Genomic DNA, 21,586 nt, shown 5'->3' on the forward strand with positions numbered 1-21,586 from the left:
CACATTTTCCCAACTGTGTCAGGCTCAATGTGGCTTACATCACACCGCAAAGGCGAAAGCCAATCCGGTAAATTAAACTAATACAAGATATAACCTACATTAGAAATAGTGGAGAGGATTGGAAAGGAACAAAAGTAACAGGGGAAGGGTGGGTGTGTCCAAAATTGTCATTAAATTAATGTGTATCTTTATGTTTATTAAGATATGATATACCGCCCTATCTGAATAAGTAGGTCAGGGCAGTTCACAATACTAGAAACAAAATAAAAATAGAAATGAACTCCAAAATGTAACGAAAGAGGAAGGTGACAGAAAGGGGGTTTTCTCTTCTTCTACAATAGATCACTAGGTTGTCCATTCATTTTTACTTGTATAAGAAGTAATAGGCTAAATATATTACTGCAAAAGTATATTTAATATTTTAAGGATTTGCACTGGCTCCGATTTATTCAGAATCCCACAGCATGATTGACAGAAGGCTGTAAGCGGTGTGATCACATCACACCATGTCTGCAGAAACCTCACTGGCTACGGTACAGGGCTACATTTAAAACTCTATCTCTGATCTTCAAGGCCCTTAAAGGAAATGGGCCAAAGTGCCTGAGAACAGGATATCCTTCTATGCATCTCACAAGGATTATCCCCAACCATACCCTCTCCATAACCACCAGCGAGCCTTCGCCGGAGTAGCTCCCATATCCTGGAATGCACTCCCTGAAGGGCTTTAATCAGTGTAAGACTATCTCTACTTCAGGAAGAAGACGGAAACCCTGCTATTTTCCCAAGGCTTAGATGGAAGAAGAAACTAACTAGTTAGTCACCCAGACGAGGACTAGCACAGGCTGCACTTACAGCAGCAGGACTCACCTATGACACATGCGCCTTTTCTGAGTCCACGTGCAATTTTTCCTTAATTTAGTCACCCTTATCTTCTATCAACTGTAACTTCCGTCTTCTGTCTTATCTGTCTATATCTTCCATCTCCACGTACACCCTATGTTCTTTATTAAGATATATTTTAATGAGTACTGAGTTGACTTGCTAAGTAGAATACTATGCCATAATATGAACTGTTATTTGAATATTTTTTTTACTGCTAGAATTGTCTATTGCCCACGTCTGGCTTATTCTGGCTATATATTGTTTTGGGTGAATTTCTTCAAAAAGGCAGTAAATAAAGAAATAAATGTTAAAATAGATGCTTGTCTGGCCTCAGGGCCGCCGAGAGGGGGGCAGGGGGGACAAAATTCCCCGGGCCTCCAAGGGGGGCCTGGTGCCGGGGTCAGGGTGTTTCCTTTTGTACTTTTTGTCTTTCTTTTTGTTCCTTGGTTCTTGTGTAGCCAGGTTTCAATGTTGAGGGGAGCAGACCTTTTGCAAAGTAGGCGCCAGTGCAAGGCTGAAGGGTCAATCTACAGAGGCACCATTTTACTGCTCCCTTTGCACCCCATCTATTTTATTTATTTTTTATTTTTGTTACATTTGTACCCCGCGCTTTCCCACTCATGGCAGGCTCAATGCGGCGGGCAATGGAGGGTTAAGTGACTTGCCCAGAGTCACAAGGAGCTGCCTGTGCCGGGAATCGAACTCAGTTCCTCAGTTCCCCAGGACCAAAGTCCACCACCCTAACCACTAGGCCACTCCTCCACTGTTGCTACTATTTGAGATTCTACATGGAATGTTGCTATTCCAACATTCCATGTAGAAGTCGGCCCTTGCAGATCACCAATGTGGCCGCGCAGGCTTCTGCTTCTGTGAGTCTGACGTCCTGCACATACGTGCAGGACATCAGACTCAAAACAGAAGCCTGCGCAGCCTTCTACATGGAATGTTGCTAGTGGAATAGCAACATTCCATGTAGAATCTCCAATAGTAGCAACATTCCATGTAGAATCTCCAATAGTATCTATTTTATTTTTGTTACATTTGCACCCTGTGCTTTCCCACTCATGGCAGGCTCAATGCGGCTTACATGGGGCAATGGAGGGTTAAGTGACTTGCCCAGAGTCACAAGGAAGGAGCTGCCTGTGCCGGGAATCGAACTCAGTTCCTCAGTTCCCCAGGACCAAAGTCCACCACCCTAACCACTAGGCCACTCCTCCACTCTGTGCTAGAGGCTAGGAGAAGAACAGTGGCGATACCGTACTTTGGGCTGAATCCTCCTCCTATCACGTCCAGGGATTTAATGTGTACAAACATAGTAACATAGTAAATGACGGCAGATAAAGACCTGTATGGTCCATCCAGTCTTCCTAACAAGATAAATTCATTTTACATGGTATGTGATACTTTATACCAGACTTTGATTTGTCCTTGCCATTCTCAGGGCACAGACCCTGGAAGTCTACCCAGCACTGTTCTTGTACTATGTTCTGGAGCTAACGTCGAAGCCCCTTAAAATTTACTCTCCAGCCCATCCCTATCTATTCAGTCACGATCAGGGCATATAGAGCAATAGTTGGGCTCCAGGCAGGAGAGGAGGAAGATGTGGCTTGATGTGCTGTACTGCCGCTGGTCCTCTTCTGAGCCCAAAGGTGAGAGCAGGGCCACAGAGAGACAGAGCCGGGCCTGGGGCAAGACTGCTCTGCCGACCCCCCCCCCCCCCCACTTGGAATGCAGACCCCCCCCCCCTGCACACACACACTCAGGAAGCAGCCGCCATCCCAACCTGGAACACAGGCTGGGGAGGAACAGAAGCACTGCCGCACTGATGTAGGGGGCCCCCACCCTCTATGTCAGTGCGTCTGCTCCTCCCCGGGCTCCGAGGGGGGCCCGGTGCCACGGTCTGTCTCTTACCTGCTCCAATGTGCCAGGACTGGTTTCTGATAGGAGCAGGAGAGAGCCAGACCCTGGGGCCTGGTGCCAGGCTCCCCTTGGATTGGAATTTTGTCCGCTCTGCCCCCCCCCCTTCCGGTGACCCTGGGTGGGAGAGGAAAGAATCATAGTTGGGGGGGAAGAACACAGAAGACATGCTACATTTGCCACTGCTGCCATCCTTAGTCTCTCACAATTATTCCATGGGAAAAAGTCAATTCTGAAGTTAGAGCCAAATTTTGAAGACCTTCCCATGGTTACAGAATCAAATTAGATGGAGTGCATTGTCAATAATGCAAAGGAAGCAAACCTTTTCCAGTAGAAAGCTTTATATTAGGCTTAAAACTGGTATATTCAGGAGTTGCATTAAAAAATTTTTTATTTAAGCAGTGCTGGCAATGCCACTAGGCAAATTAAGTGTTCGCCTAGGGTGGCAGAATTTGGGAGGGGGGGAGTGGCAGCAGTGCAGCTCCTTCATGGCAGGAGAGCAACACTTTAATGTGTTCTGCTACCTTGTTATTTATTTCAATTTTTTGACTGTTCCATCTGATGGTTCCCGCTAGTCTGTTCTTTTTTACCAGCCTCTCCTTTTCTTTAAAGTTATACAGGCATGCAACTGCAACGATACAGTGGGAGAGATTTTTTTTTGTTACATTTGTACCCCACGTTTTCCCACTCATGGCAGGCTCAATGCAGCTTACATGGAGTAATGGAGGGTTAAGTGACTTGCCCAGAGTCACAAGGAGCTGCCTGTGCCTGAAGTGGGAATCGAACTCAGTTCCTCAGGACCAAAGTCCACCACCCTAACCACTAGGCCACTCCTCCACTGTTGCTACTATTTGAGATTCTACATGGAATGTTGCTATTCCACTAGAAGTCGGCCCTTGCAGATCACCAATGTGGCCGCACAGGCTTCTGCTTCTGTGAGTCTGACGTCCTGCACGTACGTGCAGGACGTCAGACTCACAGAAACAGAAGCCTGCGCAGCCTTCTACATGGAATGTTGCTAGTGGAATAGCAACATTCCATGTAGAATCTCCAATAGTAGCAACATTCCATGTAGAATCTCCAATAGTATCTATTTTATTTTTGTTACATTTGTACCCTGCGCTTTCCCACTCATGGCAGGCTCAATGCGGCTTACATGGGGCAATGGAGGGTTAAGTGAGTTGCCCAGAGTCACAAGGAGCTGCCTGTGCCTGAAGTGGGAATCAAACTCAGTTCCTCAGGACCAAAGTCCACCACCCTAACCACTAGGCCACTCCTCATTTCTTTGTGGCCCAACATCCATAAGGCTCTGTCCCATCTTCATTTTCATAGTCTTAAAGACACTTCCTACATCTCTGGTGACAGTCTGGTATACTTTTTGTACCATACCCCCTATAATCAGTGCCCTCAACCATTTCCGGGACTCCTCTGGTTCTGATATTGTTTCTTCTTGAGATGTCTTTTAAGCTCCCTACCTGGCTGAGCGGCTCTCTCTTTCTTTTCTGGTGTTTCTTAACTCTGTGATCATTTATTTTTTATTTTAATTTTTATGCATATACAATTATTTCAAGGAATTACACTTGATTGGAAAGTGTTATTTTCTCAAATTAACAAAAGAAGATTTCAACACTCAAGTCCACATTAAATAAAGAGAGATCCTTAATATGGGAGGATTAAAGGAAAAAAGAAAAAAAAATTCTTTTGAAGAAATTTAACATCTAGGAGACATTTAAGCAAGGTTAGTACTATTTCGCTCCTTCAGCTCTTTTAGAGGCTAGAAATGTTGTTAATTGGGATGGATCCATGAAAACATATTTGTGTGTATCATAACATACTATACATTTACAAGGGAATCGAAGATAAAATGTACCGCCTAGCCGCAATACTTCTGGTTTCAATATCAAAAATTGTTTGTTTTTTTTTGTGTATCTTTCGAAACATCTGGAAATAATAATATCTTTAATCCCAAAAACAATGTGTCCTTATGTTTAAAAAACATTTTAAACAGCCATTGTTTGCCTGGCCCTCTATGATCACCCCTCTCCTCAAGTCACTTCACTGGCTTCCGATCAGGTACCGCATACAGTTCAAGCTTCTCCTGCTAACCTACAAATGCACTCAATCTGCAGCCCCTCCTTACCTCTCTACCCTCATCTCCGCTCACAGGACAAATCCCTCCTCTCACTACCCTTCTCCACCACCGCCAACTCCAGACTCCGCCCTTTCTGCCTCGCCTCACCCTACGCCTGGAATAAACTCCCTGAGCCCATACGCCAAGCCCCCTCCCTGCCCATCTTCAAATCCTTGCTCAAAGCCCACCCCTTCAATGTCGCCTTTGGCACCTAACCATCGTACCTCTATCCATGAAATCTAGACTGCCTCAATCTTGATTGACTGCACTTTTTGTCCTTTAGATTGTAAGCTCCTTTGAGCAGGGACTGTCCTTCTTTGTTAATTGTACAGCGCTGCGCAACCCTGGTAGCGCTTTAGAAATGTTAAATAGTAGTAGTAGTAGTATGATCATTTCTTCGTGTATCTCCATCCTCTGCTCCACTGCGTCCATACAAATTCTAGTCACTGCCAGGTCAAATCTAATCTCTGTGACTGCATGTTTTATTTTCCCTTTAACTGAAGCTGTCTCTGATTTCAAGTCAGTAATCCAGCTAATCAGGTTGGCTTTTGTGATTCCGGCAATACTGGTTACAATTTCCTGCTCCTGCTCCTCCTCCGGCTCCAGCTCCGACATCACTGCCAGTGCCACATAGGACATGCCATGTGACCCCCCCCCTGGCCATGTTCTTCTCATCATTCCCCAGATTCTATATGTAGCGCTCAATTTTGGCTGCCAGTCCCAGATGCGCACCCAATTAAATTGGCTAAGAAGCCAATTAGTGACAATAATTGGATGGTAATTGGCACTAATCAGCGCCAATCTGGAACTGGGTGCACATTTTGCTACGTGCTGTTCTATAACAATGTGCATCCAAATCCCATAGTGTGTAACTCAAAGGGGGGTGGCCATGGGAGGTGCATGGGGGCAGGTCAGGGGCGTTCCTAAAATTTGTGTGCAGTATTACAGAACAGAAAGGTTGTGCGCCTAAATTGGTTGTCAGGAATTACACCTGGTTTGATCAGGATACGTTCTGGTGTCGAAACAGACACTCAGTGGGGGTCCATTATAGGAAGTATTGAGGGTCAATTCAATCTTTTAGTGCCATTTACTGAATCTAGCCTTGGCATTCTCATTTTCTTCCAGACTGACAGTTTCTTCATCCGTCTCATCTTTAATTTACTCTTGGCTGCAATTTGGGCTATTTTACAGTTTTTATGGGGTGGGATTCAGTGTCTGTCCATAGATCTCTGCACTGAGGCATCTAAATGCCGATGATGTCACTTCCCCTCTGTATAATATTTTTCAAAAGAAATAGTTTGATTTTACACTAGTTTTTCCTGCCAGTACAGTGCATTCATTTTATCACAGGGAGTAAAATGGCCTAAACTCAGAAGCTTAGCCAAAATTGGGTGGCAGAGCAGGTGGGGGAAGAGAGGTTGGTGGTTGGGAGGCGAGGATAGTGGAGGGCAGACTTATACGGTCTGTGCCAGAGCCAGTGATGGGAGGTGGGAAATACTGCTGGGCAGACTTATACGGTCTGTGCCAGAGCCAGTGATGGGAGGTGGGAAATACTGCTGGGCAGACTTATACGGTCTGTGCCAGAGCCAGTGATGGGAGGTGGGAAATACTGCTGGGCAGACTTATACGGTCTGTGCCAGAGCCAGTGATGGGAGGTGGGAAATACTGCTGGGCAGACTTATACGGTCTGTGCCAGAGCCAGTGATGGGAGGCGGGAAATACTGCTGGGCAGACTTGTACGGTCTGTGCCCTGAAAAAGGCAGGTACAAATCAAGGTAAGGTATACACATATGAGTTTATCGTGGGCAGACTAGATGGACCGTGCAGGTCTTTTTCTGCCGTCATCTACTATGTTACTATGTAAACACACTCTGTATCTATCACTGAATTGCACAGCAAGCGAAGGTCAAGTTCTTGGATTATTTCTTCCTCTTTTTCAGTTTTGTTAAAATAGTATATTTGGTTTCTGAGGACCATATGACATCTCCAGTTACTGATGCAACTCAACTCAAATTGGAGTGAAGGAGTCACCTAGTGGTTAGGGTGGTGGACTTTGGTACTGAGGAACTGAGTTCGATTCCCACTTCAGGCACAGGCAGCTCCTTGTGACTCTGGGCAAGTCACTTAACCCTCCATTGCCCCAGGTACAAATAAGTACCTGTATACAATATATAAGCCGCATTGAGCCTGCCATGAGTGGGAAAGCGCAGGGTACAAATGTAACAAAAATAAAATAGATACTATTGGAGATTCTACATGGAATGTTGCTACTATTGGACATTCTACATGGAATGTTGCTACTATTGGACATTCTACATGGAATGTTGCTATTCCACTAGCAACATTCCATGTAGAAGGCTGCGCAGGCTTCTGTTTCTGTGAGTCTGACGTCCTGCACGTACGTGCAGGACGTCAGACTCACAGAAGCAGAAGCCTGCGCGGCCACATTGGTGATCTGCAAGGGCTGACTTCTACATGGAATGTTGCTAGTGGAACAGCAACATTACATGTAGAATCTCAAATAGTAGCAACAGTGGAGAAGTGGCCTAGTGGTTAGGGTGGTGGACTTTGGTACTGAGGAACTGAGTTCGATTCCCACTTCAGGCACAGGCAGCTCCTTGTGACTCTGGGCAACAGGAGTGTAGCTACGAGTGGGCCCAGGCCCACCCAGTTTTGTTTCAGGCCCACCCAGAAACATACATCCTTCCAGCCAAAACATCCCATCTCTTCCTTCCTTCCAACCTCCTGCTTGTCCAGCGCAGCACCTCTTCCCTTCCCTCCCCTTGTTTATAGCGCCAGCGTCGGGCCGAGGGGCAGGACGGTCTCTCTCTCTCTAGCTCTCGGGCAGCCGGTTCTCAGGGTTGGGGGAGGGGGGAGAAGAAAGCTTTATTTTGTTTTTTGTTTATTTTATTATAGCATTTAAATCCTTGTTTTATTTTTTTTTTAATTTGTTTCGACGAGGTTTACGTCTCCCTTCCGTTGGCGAGTGTGCACGTGTGACTGAGCGAGCGTTTGGAGGGAATCGGGGTAAACCGGAGGGGACGATGGATATCGAGATCCCGGATTTCGCACCGGTTGACGGACTTGTTGCAGGGCTACACGGTGGAGGTGCGGCGTCAGCGACCCGCAGAACTGGTGGACTTTGCTATTTAGTATTTCATGCGTCTAAAGGAGAACCGGGAGCACAATGGCACAGGGAGAGGCCTCAAAACTCTTACGGAGGGGGTGAACTTCGATACCGAGCCCATGCAGACAGAATCCAACGGCGATGGAGAAGAAAGGGATGAGGACGACGATGATTCCGACTTTGAACCACCAGTTATCAACAGATTCAGCAGAAGAGTTTCAGTTTGTGCTGAAGCCTTTAACCCAGATGAAGAGGAGGGAGAGACAGAACCAGGGTGGTTCATCCAAAAACAGATGAGCAACGATGCAGACTTCAGGATACCTATCATGCCTGTAAAGATATTGTTCTCTTCAAAAACCATGATCAGGAGCAGCTCTCTCAGGTTCTGGATGCCATGTTTGAGCACAGAGTAACACCTTAGGAACACGTCATTGATGAGGGAGATGATGAAATTGAAAGAGGATTGTATGATATTTATGTAACTAGAGATAATCAGGCCCACTGTGTTGGCTGTTATGATAATCGTGGAAGTTTTGGAGAGCTGGCATTGGTATACAACATTCCAAGAGCCTCTGCTACTATTATTGCCACAACAGAAGGGGCCCTTTGGGGACTGGATCGAGTGACATTCAGGGAAGAGAGGAGGAGAGGAGCTGGTTGGGGTGGGGTCAGAGAGGAGAGGGACACACTGATGTGAGGGAAGGAGAAATGGGTCCTAGAGAGGTATAGAGAAACAGAAGGGAGATGGGCATTGGGTGGGAGCATGGGGACAGGGACACAGGTGAGATGCTGTATTGGGATGGCATATGGGCACAGAGGGGCAATGCCCAACACGGGGTGGGGAGGGAGATATGGGAATAGAGATACAATGGTTAGGGGGGGGGAGATACAGGAATAGAGATACAATGGACACAAAGGGGAGATACCAGAGAAGAGGAACACAGAAGGGAGATGCTGGGCATGGGGTACATGGGTGCAGAAAGGAATGATGATGGATGTGGGGATATGAACACAGGGGAGATGCTGGACAAGGAAATGTGTGGACACAGAGATGGAAGATAGATGGTGACATGGAGACGGAAGAAATGTCAAATGGACAGGAAAGACAGAGGGCAGCAGAAACCAGAGACTGGGACCGATATGATTTGAAAAATAAAATGACCAGACAACAAAAAGGTACAAAAAATTATTTTCTATTTTGTGATTAGAATATGCCAGATTTGGTATATGTCAGATATGGCTGGGGCCCAGGGAAGGAATCTGGGAGAGGACCCCAAAGCCCATTACCAGGCTGCACCTTCTTCAGCTTCTGGCAGGCTTGGGGCTCTCTGGCTAGAAAGCCAAGCACAATTGCCTTAGTTGCACCTCCCTACCCCTCCCCCCCCCCCCCAAACACCATCTCTGGCATGTGCTGTCTTTATAATTTGCACAGGAGGAAATGCCTTTCTTGTTTCTCTAATGTTGTACTACATGCAGGGTCTGGCTTCTTGGGGTTTCAGTTTAATTTATTTTTATAGAGTTTGTGTATTTGGCATTTGTTTTGTGTGTGTGTGACCCTGACGTATTCTGTCACCATGAAGATTCTATGTAGCATTCTGTAGTCATTTGGCTTGTTCAGTTTTCTCGATAGATGTATCGCTATTTTAGGGTTCCACTGTGATATTTAGGGCACTACCTTTTCATAGGTAGGATCCTTGTTTTGGAAGTTAGTGCTGGCATGGTAGATTTGCTCTAGATTCTTTTTGTTTATAGATTTTTTAAATTACTTTGCAATATGTCTATTATTGAGATTACCAAAATGTCTTTGTATGGTGAGCTTTATAGGGAAATGTCCTTGCTCTGCTCTGCATCCATTGTTGGTGGAGGGCCAGGAGGTTCTCTGGATGCGGAATGTATTTGGCTTCAATACCATATGTGTGTTGGAGGACTGTGTCTCAATGATGGATGAAGAATAGTGTAGTCTCTTGTACTTCCCTTAGCTCTCAACTGGCCACTGAAACCTCCACTGATACCCTCATTGAAGCAATTGGAAGTGAAGTAGAGGTAGAGCATGGGGTGGGGTACGGACAAAGCATGGGTTCATTAGGTGACTGTTTTTTTTTCTCTTTCAAAAAGTTGGCAACTCTAGTGCCCACCCATCCAACCTGTTGGCCCACCCAAAAATTGCCTTCTGGCTACGCCACTGCTGGGCAAGTCACTTAACCCTCCATTGCCCCAGGTACAAATAAGTACCTGTATACAATATATAAGCCGCATTGAGCCTGCCATGAGTGGGAAAGCGCAGGGTACAAATGTAACAAAAATAAAATAGATACTATTGGACATTCTACATGGAATGTTGCTACTATTGGACATTCTACATGGAATGTTGCTACTATTGGAGATTCTACATGGAATGTTGCTATTCCACTAGCAACATTCCATGTAGAAGGCTGCGCAGGCTTCTGTTTCTGTGAGTCTGACGTCCTGCACGTACGTGCAGGACGTCAGACTCACAGAAGCAGAAGCCTGCGCGGCCACATTGGTGATCTGCAAGGGCTGACTTCTACATGGAATGTTGCTAGTGGAATAGCAACATTACATGTAGAATCTCAAATAGTAGCAACAGTGGAGAAGTGGCCTAGTGGTTAGGGTGGTGGACTTTGGTACTGAGGAACTGAGTTCGATTCCCACTTCAGGCACAGGCAGCTCCTTGTGACTCTGGGCAAGTCACTTAACCCTCCATTGCCCCAGGTACAAATAAGTACCTGTATACAATATATAAGCCGCATTGAGCCTGCCATGAGTGGGAAAGCACGGGGTACAAATGTAACAAAAAAAAAATAAACTCAATTTATTGAAAGCCTCTGGTGCTTGGGGTTGGTGTGGTGCATGGAAATATTGCGAACCCATATTCAGTTCTTGGCTCAGGTCATTCACTCCTGGGGCAGTCACAATTTCTGGGGGAATTTGGGGCCCAATATTGCACGGTACCGGAAGGAGCCCCCAACTGTCACAGCAGTGATTGGGCTGAGTGAACTGGAGGGGTGGGTGCATTTAAGGGGGAAGAATCCAGGACAGTTGTGTACCAAAATCCCAGGCCCAGTTCTGATGGATCTGGAGCCTCCAAAAAAGCAGGAGGAAAGAAATGGGTTTAAAAAAAAACCTGACGGTGACACTGACTGACCAGTACTCTATGGGATCGACATTCAGTTGGTGGCACTCAGCATCTCATTGACTATCACTGGCGTTATACCTGGCGTTATGCTTGTGCTCCAGCCTTGAATTCCTGGGTTTTCAAAGCCGGCTAAGCATAGCCAGTTAAGTGTGATAACAAGCTACGGAGGACATCGCATAAATTTGGGACTGACTTTTATGTGGTCCTATTTATGCAGTGACCTTGGTCAGTTAAGTACTGAATATAGGCAAATGCTGACTCTGCTCTGGTTTTGTTTTAGGCGCTAACAGGTCGCTTTCAACAGCATTAACTACCAATGAAAATGACCTGTTAGCTCCAAATAAGTGATTTAACTGGCCTGGAGCTGTTTCTGGCTGGTGTATTATTTATTTAGATTTTGCTCACACCTTTTTCAGTAGTAGCTCAAGGTGAGTTACATTCAGGTAATTTCTCTGTCCCAGGAGGACTCACAATCTAAGTCTGTACCTGAGGCAATGGAGGGTTAAGTGACTTGCCCATGATCACAAACGTGGAGGGGCATAATTGAACGAAAACGTCTATCTCCATGGGCGTTTATCTCCGAGAACGGGTCCGTGAAGGGGCGGACCGAACCGTATTTTCGAAAAAAATAGACGTCCATGTTTTATTCGACAGTTTGTGAGCTGGGCGTTTTTGTTTTTCAGTGATAATGGAAAATGAAAGCGCCCAGCTCAAAAACGAATAAATCCAAGGCATTTGTTCGTGGGAGGGGCCAGAAGTCGTAGTGCACTGGTCCCCCTCACATGCCAGGACACCAACCGGGCACCCTAGGGGGCACTTTTACAAAAACAAAAAAAAAGGTAAAACAGCTCCCAGGTGCATAGCACCCTTCCCTTGTGTGTTGAGCCCCCCAAATCCCCCTCAAAACCCACTGCACACAAGTCTATACCATTACTATAGCCCTAAGGGGTGAAGGGGGGCACCTACATGTGGGTACAGTGGGTTTGGGGGGGTTGGACGACTAAGCATTAAGCAGCACAATTGTAACAGGTAGGGGGGATGGGCCTGGGTCCACCTGCCTGAAGTCCACTGCACCCCCTAACAACTGCTCCAGGGACCTGCATACTGCTGCCAGGGAGGTGGGTATGACATTTGAGGGTGAAAATAAAAAGTTGTGAAACATCATTTTTTGTGGTGGGAGGGGGTTAGTGACCACTGGGGGAGTCAGGGGAGGTCATCCCCGATTCCCTCTGGTTGTAATCTGATCATTTAGGGCACTTTTTGGGGCCTTATTCGTGAAAAAACAGGGTCCAGGAAAAGTGCCCTAAATTCTAGCTACAAACGCATACTTTTTTTCCATTATCGGCGAAAGGCGCCCATCTCTCTCCCGATTTGGGTCAAAATCTAGGCGTTTTTCTCTTTCAATTATAAGGTGGATAGTAACATAGTAAATGACGGAGCAGCAGCTGGATTTGAACCGGCCACCTCTGGATTGCAAGACCAGTGCTCTAACCACTAGGCCACTCCTCCACATTACATTACATTACTTTCACTATTGACCCCTATGTGTTCTTAGTTATCCATGTCTCTGTCAGATCAAGTTTCAGAGATGAGGCCACTGCTCAACTTTAAACAGAGAACAAATCTATTTAAAATGATGCAGATTTTCAGTGGCAGAAAATATGGAAGGACCACACTAAATATCCACGAACAACTTTAAATGAATTTCTTATTTGTTAAAGTTATGCCTGTCACTACTTACATGTGTAAGTTAAACGTTCAGAGTCTGAATTTTGCTGCTGAATGTATAATTCTTTTGCCTGCCCTTGCCTCGCCTCAAATCATACCCTATTTTTACACATATAACTTTGGCTATTTTGTAGTAAAAATGGAAAAAGTTATACCTTTGTTGGACCTATTTTTAATTTTTTTAATAATTTTTGGTCAGTGCTGCCAGTGAACGCATGTGCTTTTGAATATTGATCAGTTTATGTACAAAAGTTATAAAAAGATACTATTATTTTTCTAATATGAAAGAATACCACTTATATCTCTTGATCAAGCTTTACCTACATTAAAAAATGATGCTTCTGAAACATGAACTGTTTTGAAAACAATGGAATAGAGGGGAAGTCCAGCCTGGTAACCAGAAGTGATGCTGTTATGCCACTCACCTGGCCCATTACAGAAATGCTTTTCAACTCAATCATTTGATCAGATGGCTGAATGTTTACTCGGAATGAATTGCCAGCTGGAAAAATAACATCGTCATATTGGCATGGAACGCGTTCCTCATGCACAGAAAAGAGATAATTTCCAGATTCCAAGTCATCAGTGGAAGATGCTGCGTGCCACAGTTCAGGATCCAACCATTGGTAACTGTCTGCATCCCGAAATGTAGTAGTTGATCCTACAGAGACAGGCCAGAGGGAGCTGTTACAAGTGAAAGGAAAACACTGCAAGATGCTAAGGGTTAAGCACACAAATCCTATATAATAAAACGCACCTCCAACATTCTGTAGCTGACTGCATGGCCGAGGCACTCCTGCTCTCTGTATCCATCTCCTGAATTGACATCACGTACTTCCTGGTTCGTCACAAGCAGAAGTGACCAACCACACGAAGTTTATCGGCTTCAGAATGTTGGAGGTGCATTCTATTAAATAGGATTGGTCAGTTCCTTGAAGCACAGCCAGAGCTCAGTGTCCTGCACAATAACGCTCAGACACCAGAGAGAGAGGGGGGGGGGGGCTGACACCAGAGAGTGGGGGGAGGAGGTATCTCTGTCACACACACACACTCTCTCTCTCACAGTCAATGTCTTTCTCTCTCTCACTCTCACACAATGTCTCTCACACACTCTCTCTCTCTCTCTCTCACAGTCAATGTCTTTCTCTCTCTCACTCTCACACACTGTCTCACACTGTATCACATTCACTCTGTGTCACACAGTCACTCACATACTCTCTTGGTCTCAACACTCAGTCTCACAGAGAGTCTGTCTCTCACACACACACTCTCTCTTTCGCACACACTGTATCTGTGTGAAACTCTCTCTCTCTCTCTCTTTCTCTCTCTCTCACTCACATACGCACTTGCACTCACTCTCATTCTCACACACATACTCTCTCTCTCACAGACACACTCGCACCCAGACTCACTCTCCCTCTCTCACACACACACACACACACATACTCGCACATTCACTCTCTCTCTCACACACAGTCACTCTCACATACACTCTCTCAAACATGCACACGCCGAGGAAAACCTTGCTAGCGCCCGTTTCATTTGTGTCAGAAACGGGCCTTTTTTACTAGTAGTTAAATAAGAGCCAGATTTACTAACCTGTGATAATGGGTTAATGCAGGTTAAAGTACATTTTTAGTAAATAAGTACAAAAGTAATGCCATACTGGGAAAAGACCAAAGGTTCATCGTGCCCAGCATCCTGTCCCCGACAGCAGCCAATCCAGGTCAAGGGCCTCATGAAGCACAATCCTCTAGATTCTATATAGCATGCCTAGAGTTATATGTGGTTATGCGTGTAAATCAATGACAAGCACTAATTGGTAAAAATTAGAACTTGCGTGCGTACATTGCTAAGCATATTCTGTAATGTACTGTGCCTAAATTCTAATGCATGCAGGCAAAAAGGGGCATGGTTAGGGGGGCATGAAAATAGGCATTTTTGTGGGCATTCCAAAATCTATGCGTGTCATTATAAAATATGGGCCAGTGCGTGCAAATCTACGCGCAGGGATATACACCAGGTTTTCGCTGGTGTAAATGGACTCGTGTAGATTTACGCATATGAACTACACCTAAGCGTGTTCTAAATACCGTGTGTAGATTTACACACGGTATTTAGAATACACTTAGGCATGATTGCCTACCGCACATTAGTTTTAGGCGCCTGTGAAGAAACAGTATGTTTTAATCCTGTAAAATGTATTGGATATTTTCCTGCATTGATTATGTTCTGAAGTGTTTTTCTCCTATTTGGCCACAGGTGGTGTTTCTTTGCTGTAAAGCTGTTACAGAGAACTGAGGGGGTCTTTATTAAGGCATGCTGGCGTTTTTAGCATGTGCTAAACGCTAAAGACGCCAATGTATACCTATGGGCGTCTTTAGCGTTTAGCGTGTGCCTATTTTTAACACACACTAAAAACGCCAGCGCGTCTACGTAAAAGACCCCCTGAGTGTTTTTTTTCTTTAGTTTGACACAAACAGGAAGCAAGAAGTAGTATATATTTGAATTCTTGTTGACTGGGCTCTGATTGGCCCTGGAGCTCATCTCATTTGGACTTCACTGGTTTTCAGTTCAGTTTCAGGCCAGGAAAAAAAAAAAAAAAAAAGAGAGAGAGAGATCTTTGAAGCCCTGTGAAAAACAGTTATATGTGATAACTGGTGAACAGCTGTACATGTCCTGATCTCCCCAGGTACTTTCAGCATTGCCTGCCCCTGCGGCTGCTTCCCTCAGGTCGCACATGCTCGGTCTTAAAACTGAGCATGTGCAGCCTGAGGGCCCAGCAGTTGCTAGGTAGGCAATGTAAGGGGGGGCCCGGCGCTGGAGATTTCTCTCTTCTGCTCCTGTCAGAACGCAATCACTCACATTCCGTCAGGAGCAGGAGAGAGAGACAGACCCCGGGCCCGGGGAATTTTGCTCCCCCTGCCCCCCCCCCCCTCTTTGTGGCCCTGGGTAAGGGCTCCCGCGCTAACCATGCTAACCCGATTCCTGCGCTAACCCGATTACCGCTGGGTACACACTGGTGCTAAAAAAATAAATATATTTTTGTAGTGCCGGATATGACGGCGTGCTGGGGGTGAGAAGGAAACTACTACCGGGATGCTGCGGTAGCCCAGCAGTACTTCCTTTGTAAAAAGGGGCCCTTAGTTCTTTCTTCCACTATGGACTTGCACTTTTAGATGTCTGACATGTTTATTTTGCCATTTGAACGTTATATCGAAAATGCCCTTCTCTCTATGTTAAGATAAGTATCTAAATTTCCATTTAAAAAAAAGCATCTAGAATCAGAAGCCACAAATATAAGGACTGAACTAGCATTTCACTCCAAATGGTATCCTTGTGCCCTTCCCACAGGGAAAAGTGAGCAACTGTTGACCTAAGGATTTTAAGGTACATCAGATTTGCATTGTGAATTTATTTGTGTTATGCTTCTTAATTCAATTGATTTGGATAACATTTCTCTGGTAAAGAACCGTACAGATTGGAGATTATTTTCTAAATTGTGATAAACACAGGACTGCCCTATCCTGAGGAGGCCACCAGAGGGCACTGTCCCAGGGAAAAGTTTGGAAAATGTCCTGATCTGGTCACTAGAGGGAGCCAAAAGGGGTACATCCATGTAATGACCTGAAGGGACAGCTAGGGGGTGCTCATGGTATAGGACCTGCCCTTCCCTGAAGAAGCCACCAGGGGGCGCTCTCAGAGTAGGTGAGGGTAAGGTGGATAGAGTTCTGGGCCTGGACCTTTCTGGAACCAGGGGGAGGGGCCTAAAGAGGTGGGGAGTATTATTAGCCACCCTATAAAGAGCACCCTCCAAGAAGAGAAATGAGAGGAAATGGGGACCTGAATGGATGGAGCATGAAGCTAGAAGGAGAAGGGAGAGACCTGCTGGAGGAGACCCCTGGGAAGCTGAGAGAGAAGGACCCCTCTAAAAACCAAGAAGGTACTTACCTTGCTATGGATATTGTAGTAATGGAGTGAAGAACTGTTGTAGAAGCCCATGGGGAAGGAACATTGGGCCAGAGGGAACTGCATACTAACTGGAACTGGACTAACAGCAGTGGGGTGGAGGACAGGACTGTAAAGTTACAGTGACAGCGGGAAGTCCTGTCCAGGGGAGGAGGCTGTGTTTAAAATGAGACCCAGGTATCCCAAATAAGTGGGCTCAGTTGAAGAAAGCCAGAGGAACTGTTGGTGGAAAGAAGTTGTTCCCCACAAGACTGGATCAGGGATGCTGATAGAATGGATTTGCATCTGGTGTAGCTAATTTGCATATTTGTTAAAGCTAAGAAACAAGTGTAATATTCCCCAGAAAGGTGACAGGGGTACCAGAGATGTGACCTGTTTCCCTTGCTGATTTCTTACACTTTAAGTTCATGCTGACCTCCTTCCAATCTGCTCTTTTACGAGCCAAACAGGATTATTATATCCAACTGACCAACTCTCTTGGCTCTAACCCTCGACTTTTCTTCACCACATTGAACTCTCTCCTCAAGGTGCCCCCTCCCCCAACTCCCCCTTCATTATCTCCTCAGACGCTTGCTGAATTCTTTCACGACAAGGTTCAAAAGATAAACCTTGAATTCTCTACCTCGCCACCTCTCCCTCCAGTAGTCCATTCCCCTCTCTCTCCTTCCCCTCATTCCTTTTCCTCCTTTCCTGAAGTTACTATAGAGGAAACTACACTTCTCCTTTCTTCCTCAAAATGTACCACCTGTTCCTCTGATCCCATTCCCACCCACCTTCTTAATGCCATCTCATCTGCTCTTATTCCTTTTATCTGTCACATTCTCAACCTCTCACTTTCCACTGCAACTGTCCCTACTGCCTTTAAACATGCTGTGGTCACACCTCTCCTTAAGAAGCCTTCACTCGACCCTACTTGTCCCTCTAATTACCGACCCATCTCCCTCCTCCCTTTTCTCTCCAAATTACTTGAGCGTGCTGTTCACCACCGCTGCCTTGATTTTCTCTCCTCACATGCTATTCTTGACCCACTACAATCTGGTTTTCGTCCTCTCCACTCAACCGAAACTGCGCTTACTAAAGTCTCCAATGACCTATTACTGGCTAAATCCAGAGGTCTCTATTCCATCCTCATTCTTCTTGATCTTTCCGCTGCTTTTGACACTGTCGATCACAGCATACTCCTCAATACCCTGTCCTCACTTGGATTCCAGGGCTCTGTCCTTTCCTGGTTCTCTTCCTACCTCTCCCTCTGCACCTTCAGTGTTCACGCTGGTGGATCCTCTTCTACTTCTATCCCTCTGCCTGTCGGCGTACCTCAGGGTTCTGTTCTTGGTCCCCTTCTCTTTTCTATCTACACTTCTTCTTCATTAATCGCATCCCATGGCTTTTCCTACCATCTCTATGCTGATGACTCCCAAATCTACCTTTCTACCCCTGATATCTCACCTTGCATCCAAACCAAAGTTTCAGCGTGCTTGTCTGACATTGCTGTCTGGATGTCTCAACGCCACCTGAAATTAAACATGACCAAAACCGAACTTCTTATTTTTCCCCCCAAACCCACCTCCCTACTCTCCCCGTTTTCTATTTCTGCTGATGGCTCTCTCATTCTCCCTGTCTCCTCAGCTCGAAACCTTGGGGTCATCTTTGACTCTTCTCTCTCCTTCTCTGCTCATATCCATCAGATTGCCAAGACCTGTCGTTTCTTTCTTTACAACATCCGTAAAATCCACCCCTTTCTTTCCGAGCACTCTACCCTCATCCACACCCTTGTCACCTCTCGTTTAGACTACTGCAATCTGCTTCTTGCTGGTCTCCCACTTAGTCACCTCTCTCCTCTCCAATCGGTTGAAAACTCTGCTGCCCGTCTCGTCTTCCGCTAGGGTCGCTTTACTCATACTACCCCTCTCCTCTACGTGCAAAGGGCGGACTGACCATTTGGGCAACTGAGCACTGCCCAAGGGCCCAGGGGCTCTTTCCCCCTGAGCCTCAGTGGGCCCTTCCCAGTCCCACCTTGAAGATCCCTTGTGGTCTGGTGGCCTCTGCAGAATAGAAGCAGTGGACAGGAAAGAGTGGGCTTCTTTCCTGCCCCCAAAGAAGCCATTAGACTACTAGGGCCCTTCAAGGTAGGACTGGTAAGAGACCACTGAGGCTTAGGGAACTGTAGTGTGCAGGAGGGGGTGGCAGCTGCAATGGTAGGGGGACTGTAGTGTGTGGGAGGGGTGGCGAGTGGCAGGCAGCAGCCGGGGGGCCCAATGACCTTTACTGCCCGGGGGCCCAGATCACTGTCAGTCCACCGTGCTAGATACTAGAGCACCTAACCGCAAAGAGGGCATACACATGGGCAACTATAGGCGAGTCTCCCAGTTAACATGTAGTTTATAGACTACTATAAATTACGCAGGTCACTTGGTATCTGCCACTGACATGGCGTAAGAGGGGGAGCCTAAACGTGGGTACACGTGCTGTTAATGGAATTGACTTATGCGCTCTTCATTGTGAGACCTAAACCGAAGCACCAATTTATCGAATTCCCTGTATTTGTTTATATTTACACCTCCAATTTGTTGTACACAAGTCTTTTGGGGGGGTTAAATGCATTTGAGATTTCTAAAAGAAGTGGGGGCCGTTATTCAGATTGCTGGAGAAGGCCAGGCTGACCCCCGTGGTTGGTGCTGAGCCCGGTTATTCAATGCCAGACTGTTTCCAGTGACAGACATTGCATGTCCGGTTTATTTTTGGCTGGTTTAAACTTAACTGGCCAAGTCAATATTCAGCACTTGCTGGTTAAGTTTATAGCGGCCAAAGGTAGGCCCTGCTATTTGAGCAGCCCGATTAGGCTGCCAACCTTAGCCAGCGATGCGCTGAATATTCGTGGCCAGCCGCTATGCACTGACTGCAAATATTCATCGGGAGATAGCTAGCTATCCCCCACTGAATATTCAGGAATAGCCGGTTAAGTGCTATTTTTCAAGCCAGGAGCCATTCCTGGCTGGTTAAATAGCGCTACATATTGGCCAGAGTGTGTTTGTATTAACCCATAACTCTGCTCTCAGGAATCTTTGTGAAATAATGATTACATTTTTGTGCATACAGCCTGTGAGATTACACACATATTGGATGGGCACTTTTTTGCAATTTCTGTGCATCAAGCACTCCTTTATGGAAGTGTGTTCATTCATTATGTCAGGCCTTGCATGGAAAATATCACTTTATATTATTAAGAGCAACAGAACCAAATATTTACACAACATAATGTAATGTATTCATCTGTTAATGAGACTGGATGTTACCGGACATACCTATTTCACATCCTGGATCACTGCTGCTATGGGTAGAATACGCAGCAAATCCTGCACCCGAGGCCAAAATGAATTCTCCATCCCACGGAATATACTAGAAAAAAGTTAGCAAAGGTTGTCACTTATCTTCAGAATACCCAGAAGCTTTCATTACCTTGTACAGTAAACAAAACAAAAAAAAAACAATTAACTATAAATACTGTCATTGTAGAGGAATACGCTGAAATCTTCTGTACAGTGTGCTGCAGCAACCAAAAAAAGCAAACAGGATGCTAGGAATTATTAGGAGAGGAATGCAAAATAAGAACAAAAATCTTATAATTCCTCTGTATTACTCCATGGTGTGACCTCACCTTGCGTATTATGTTCAATTCTGGTTGCTGTATCTCAAAAGAGATATAGCGGAATTAGGAAAGGTTCAAAGAAGAGCGACCAAGATGATAAAGGGGATGGAACTGCTCCTGTATAGTTAAGCTCTGGAACTCTTTGCCGAAGAATGTGTTAACAGCGGTTAGTGTCTCTGGGTTTAAAAAATAGTTTGGACAAATTTCTGGAGGAAAAGATTGTAGTCTGCTATTGAGGCAGACATTGAAAGCAATTGCTTGCCCTGAGATTTGTAGTATGGAATGTTGCTACAATTTGGGTTTCTGCTAGGTACTTGTGACCTGGCTTGGCCACTGTTTTTAGAAAACAGGACACTGGGCTAGAAGGATCATTGGTCTGACCCAGTAAGGCATGGAAATAATTTTAAAACAAATAGGAGGAAATATTTTTTCACTCAAAGCATAGTTAACCTCTGGAACTCGTTGCCAGAGGATGTGGTAACAGTGGTTAACGTATCTGGGTTTAAAAAAGGTTTGGACAAGTCCCTGGAGGAAAAGTCCATAGTCTGTTATTGAGATGGACTTGGGGGAAGCCACTGCTCGCCTTGTTAGCATGGAATCTTGCTACTATTTGGGTTTCTGCCAGGTACTTATGATCTGGATTGGCCACTGCTTGAAGCAGGATACTGGGCTAGATGGACCATTGGTCTGACCCAGTATGGCTATTCTTATGTTCTTACATAAGAATCAGAAGGAAATGTATTTTGGGTCTGTTTATTGACTGCAACGTGATGGAGAAGACTGTTTGATTCATGAAATCATAGAAAAAAACAGAACTGGAACCTTCTTTCATGCAAGACAGTGTATTCTGTACCTGAGTCATCCCAGACATCAAAAACCTCCAAAGATGTACATTCCATCTCTTCGGTGTTTGTATAATAGAAAGCCTTCTTTATTTTTTTTCAAAGCAATTAATAATGATTTCAGTAGCTTCAGATATATAAGTGATTTTATTTGAACTGTTCAGTCCATAAGAGGTTGTGTTATCAT

At 45.5% G+C, this 21,586-nt stretch overlaps 1 protein-coding gene and 1 pseudogene across 2 annotated transcripts in view; one reads left to right on the top strand and one right to left on the bottom strand.

Annotated features, from left to right (window-relative positions):
- Positions 1-21,586, bottom strand: part of AMN (amnion associated transmembrane protein) — a 98,487-nt gene that overhangs the window by 32,514 nt on the left and 44,387 nt on the right. For both annotated transcript variants that reach the window (XM_030214303.1, XM_030214302.1), the window contains exons 4-5: positions 20,214-20,307; positions 13,368-13,603 (exon numbers count right to left, since the gene is read on the bottom strand). In XM_030214303.1, coding sequence (XP_030070163.1) covers positions 13,368-13,603; positions 20,214-20,307 — 330 coding nt within the window. The remainder of the gene's footprint in view (positions 1-13,367; positions 13,604-20,213; positions 20,308-21,586) is intronic.
- On the top strand, positions 507-11,524 carry LOC115477739 (annotated as a pseudogene).

This window comes from Microcaecilia unicolor, chromosome 9, assembly GCF_901765095.1.
Source record: "Microcaecilia unicolor chromosome 9, aMicUni1.1, whole genome shotgun sequence".
Taxonomy (NCBI): domain Eukaryota; kingdom Metazoa; phylum Chordata; class Amphibia; order Gymnophiona; family Siphonopidae; genus Microcaecilia; species Microcaecilia unicolor.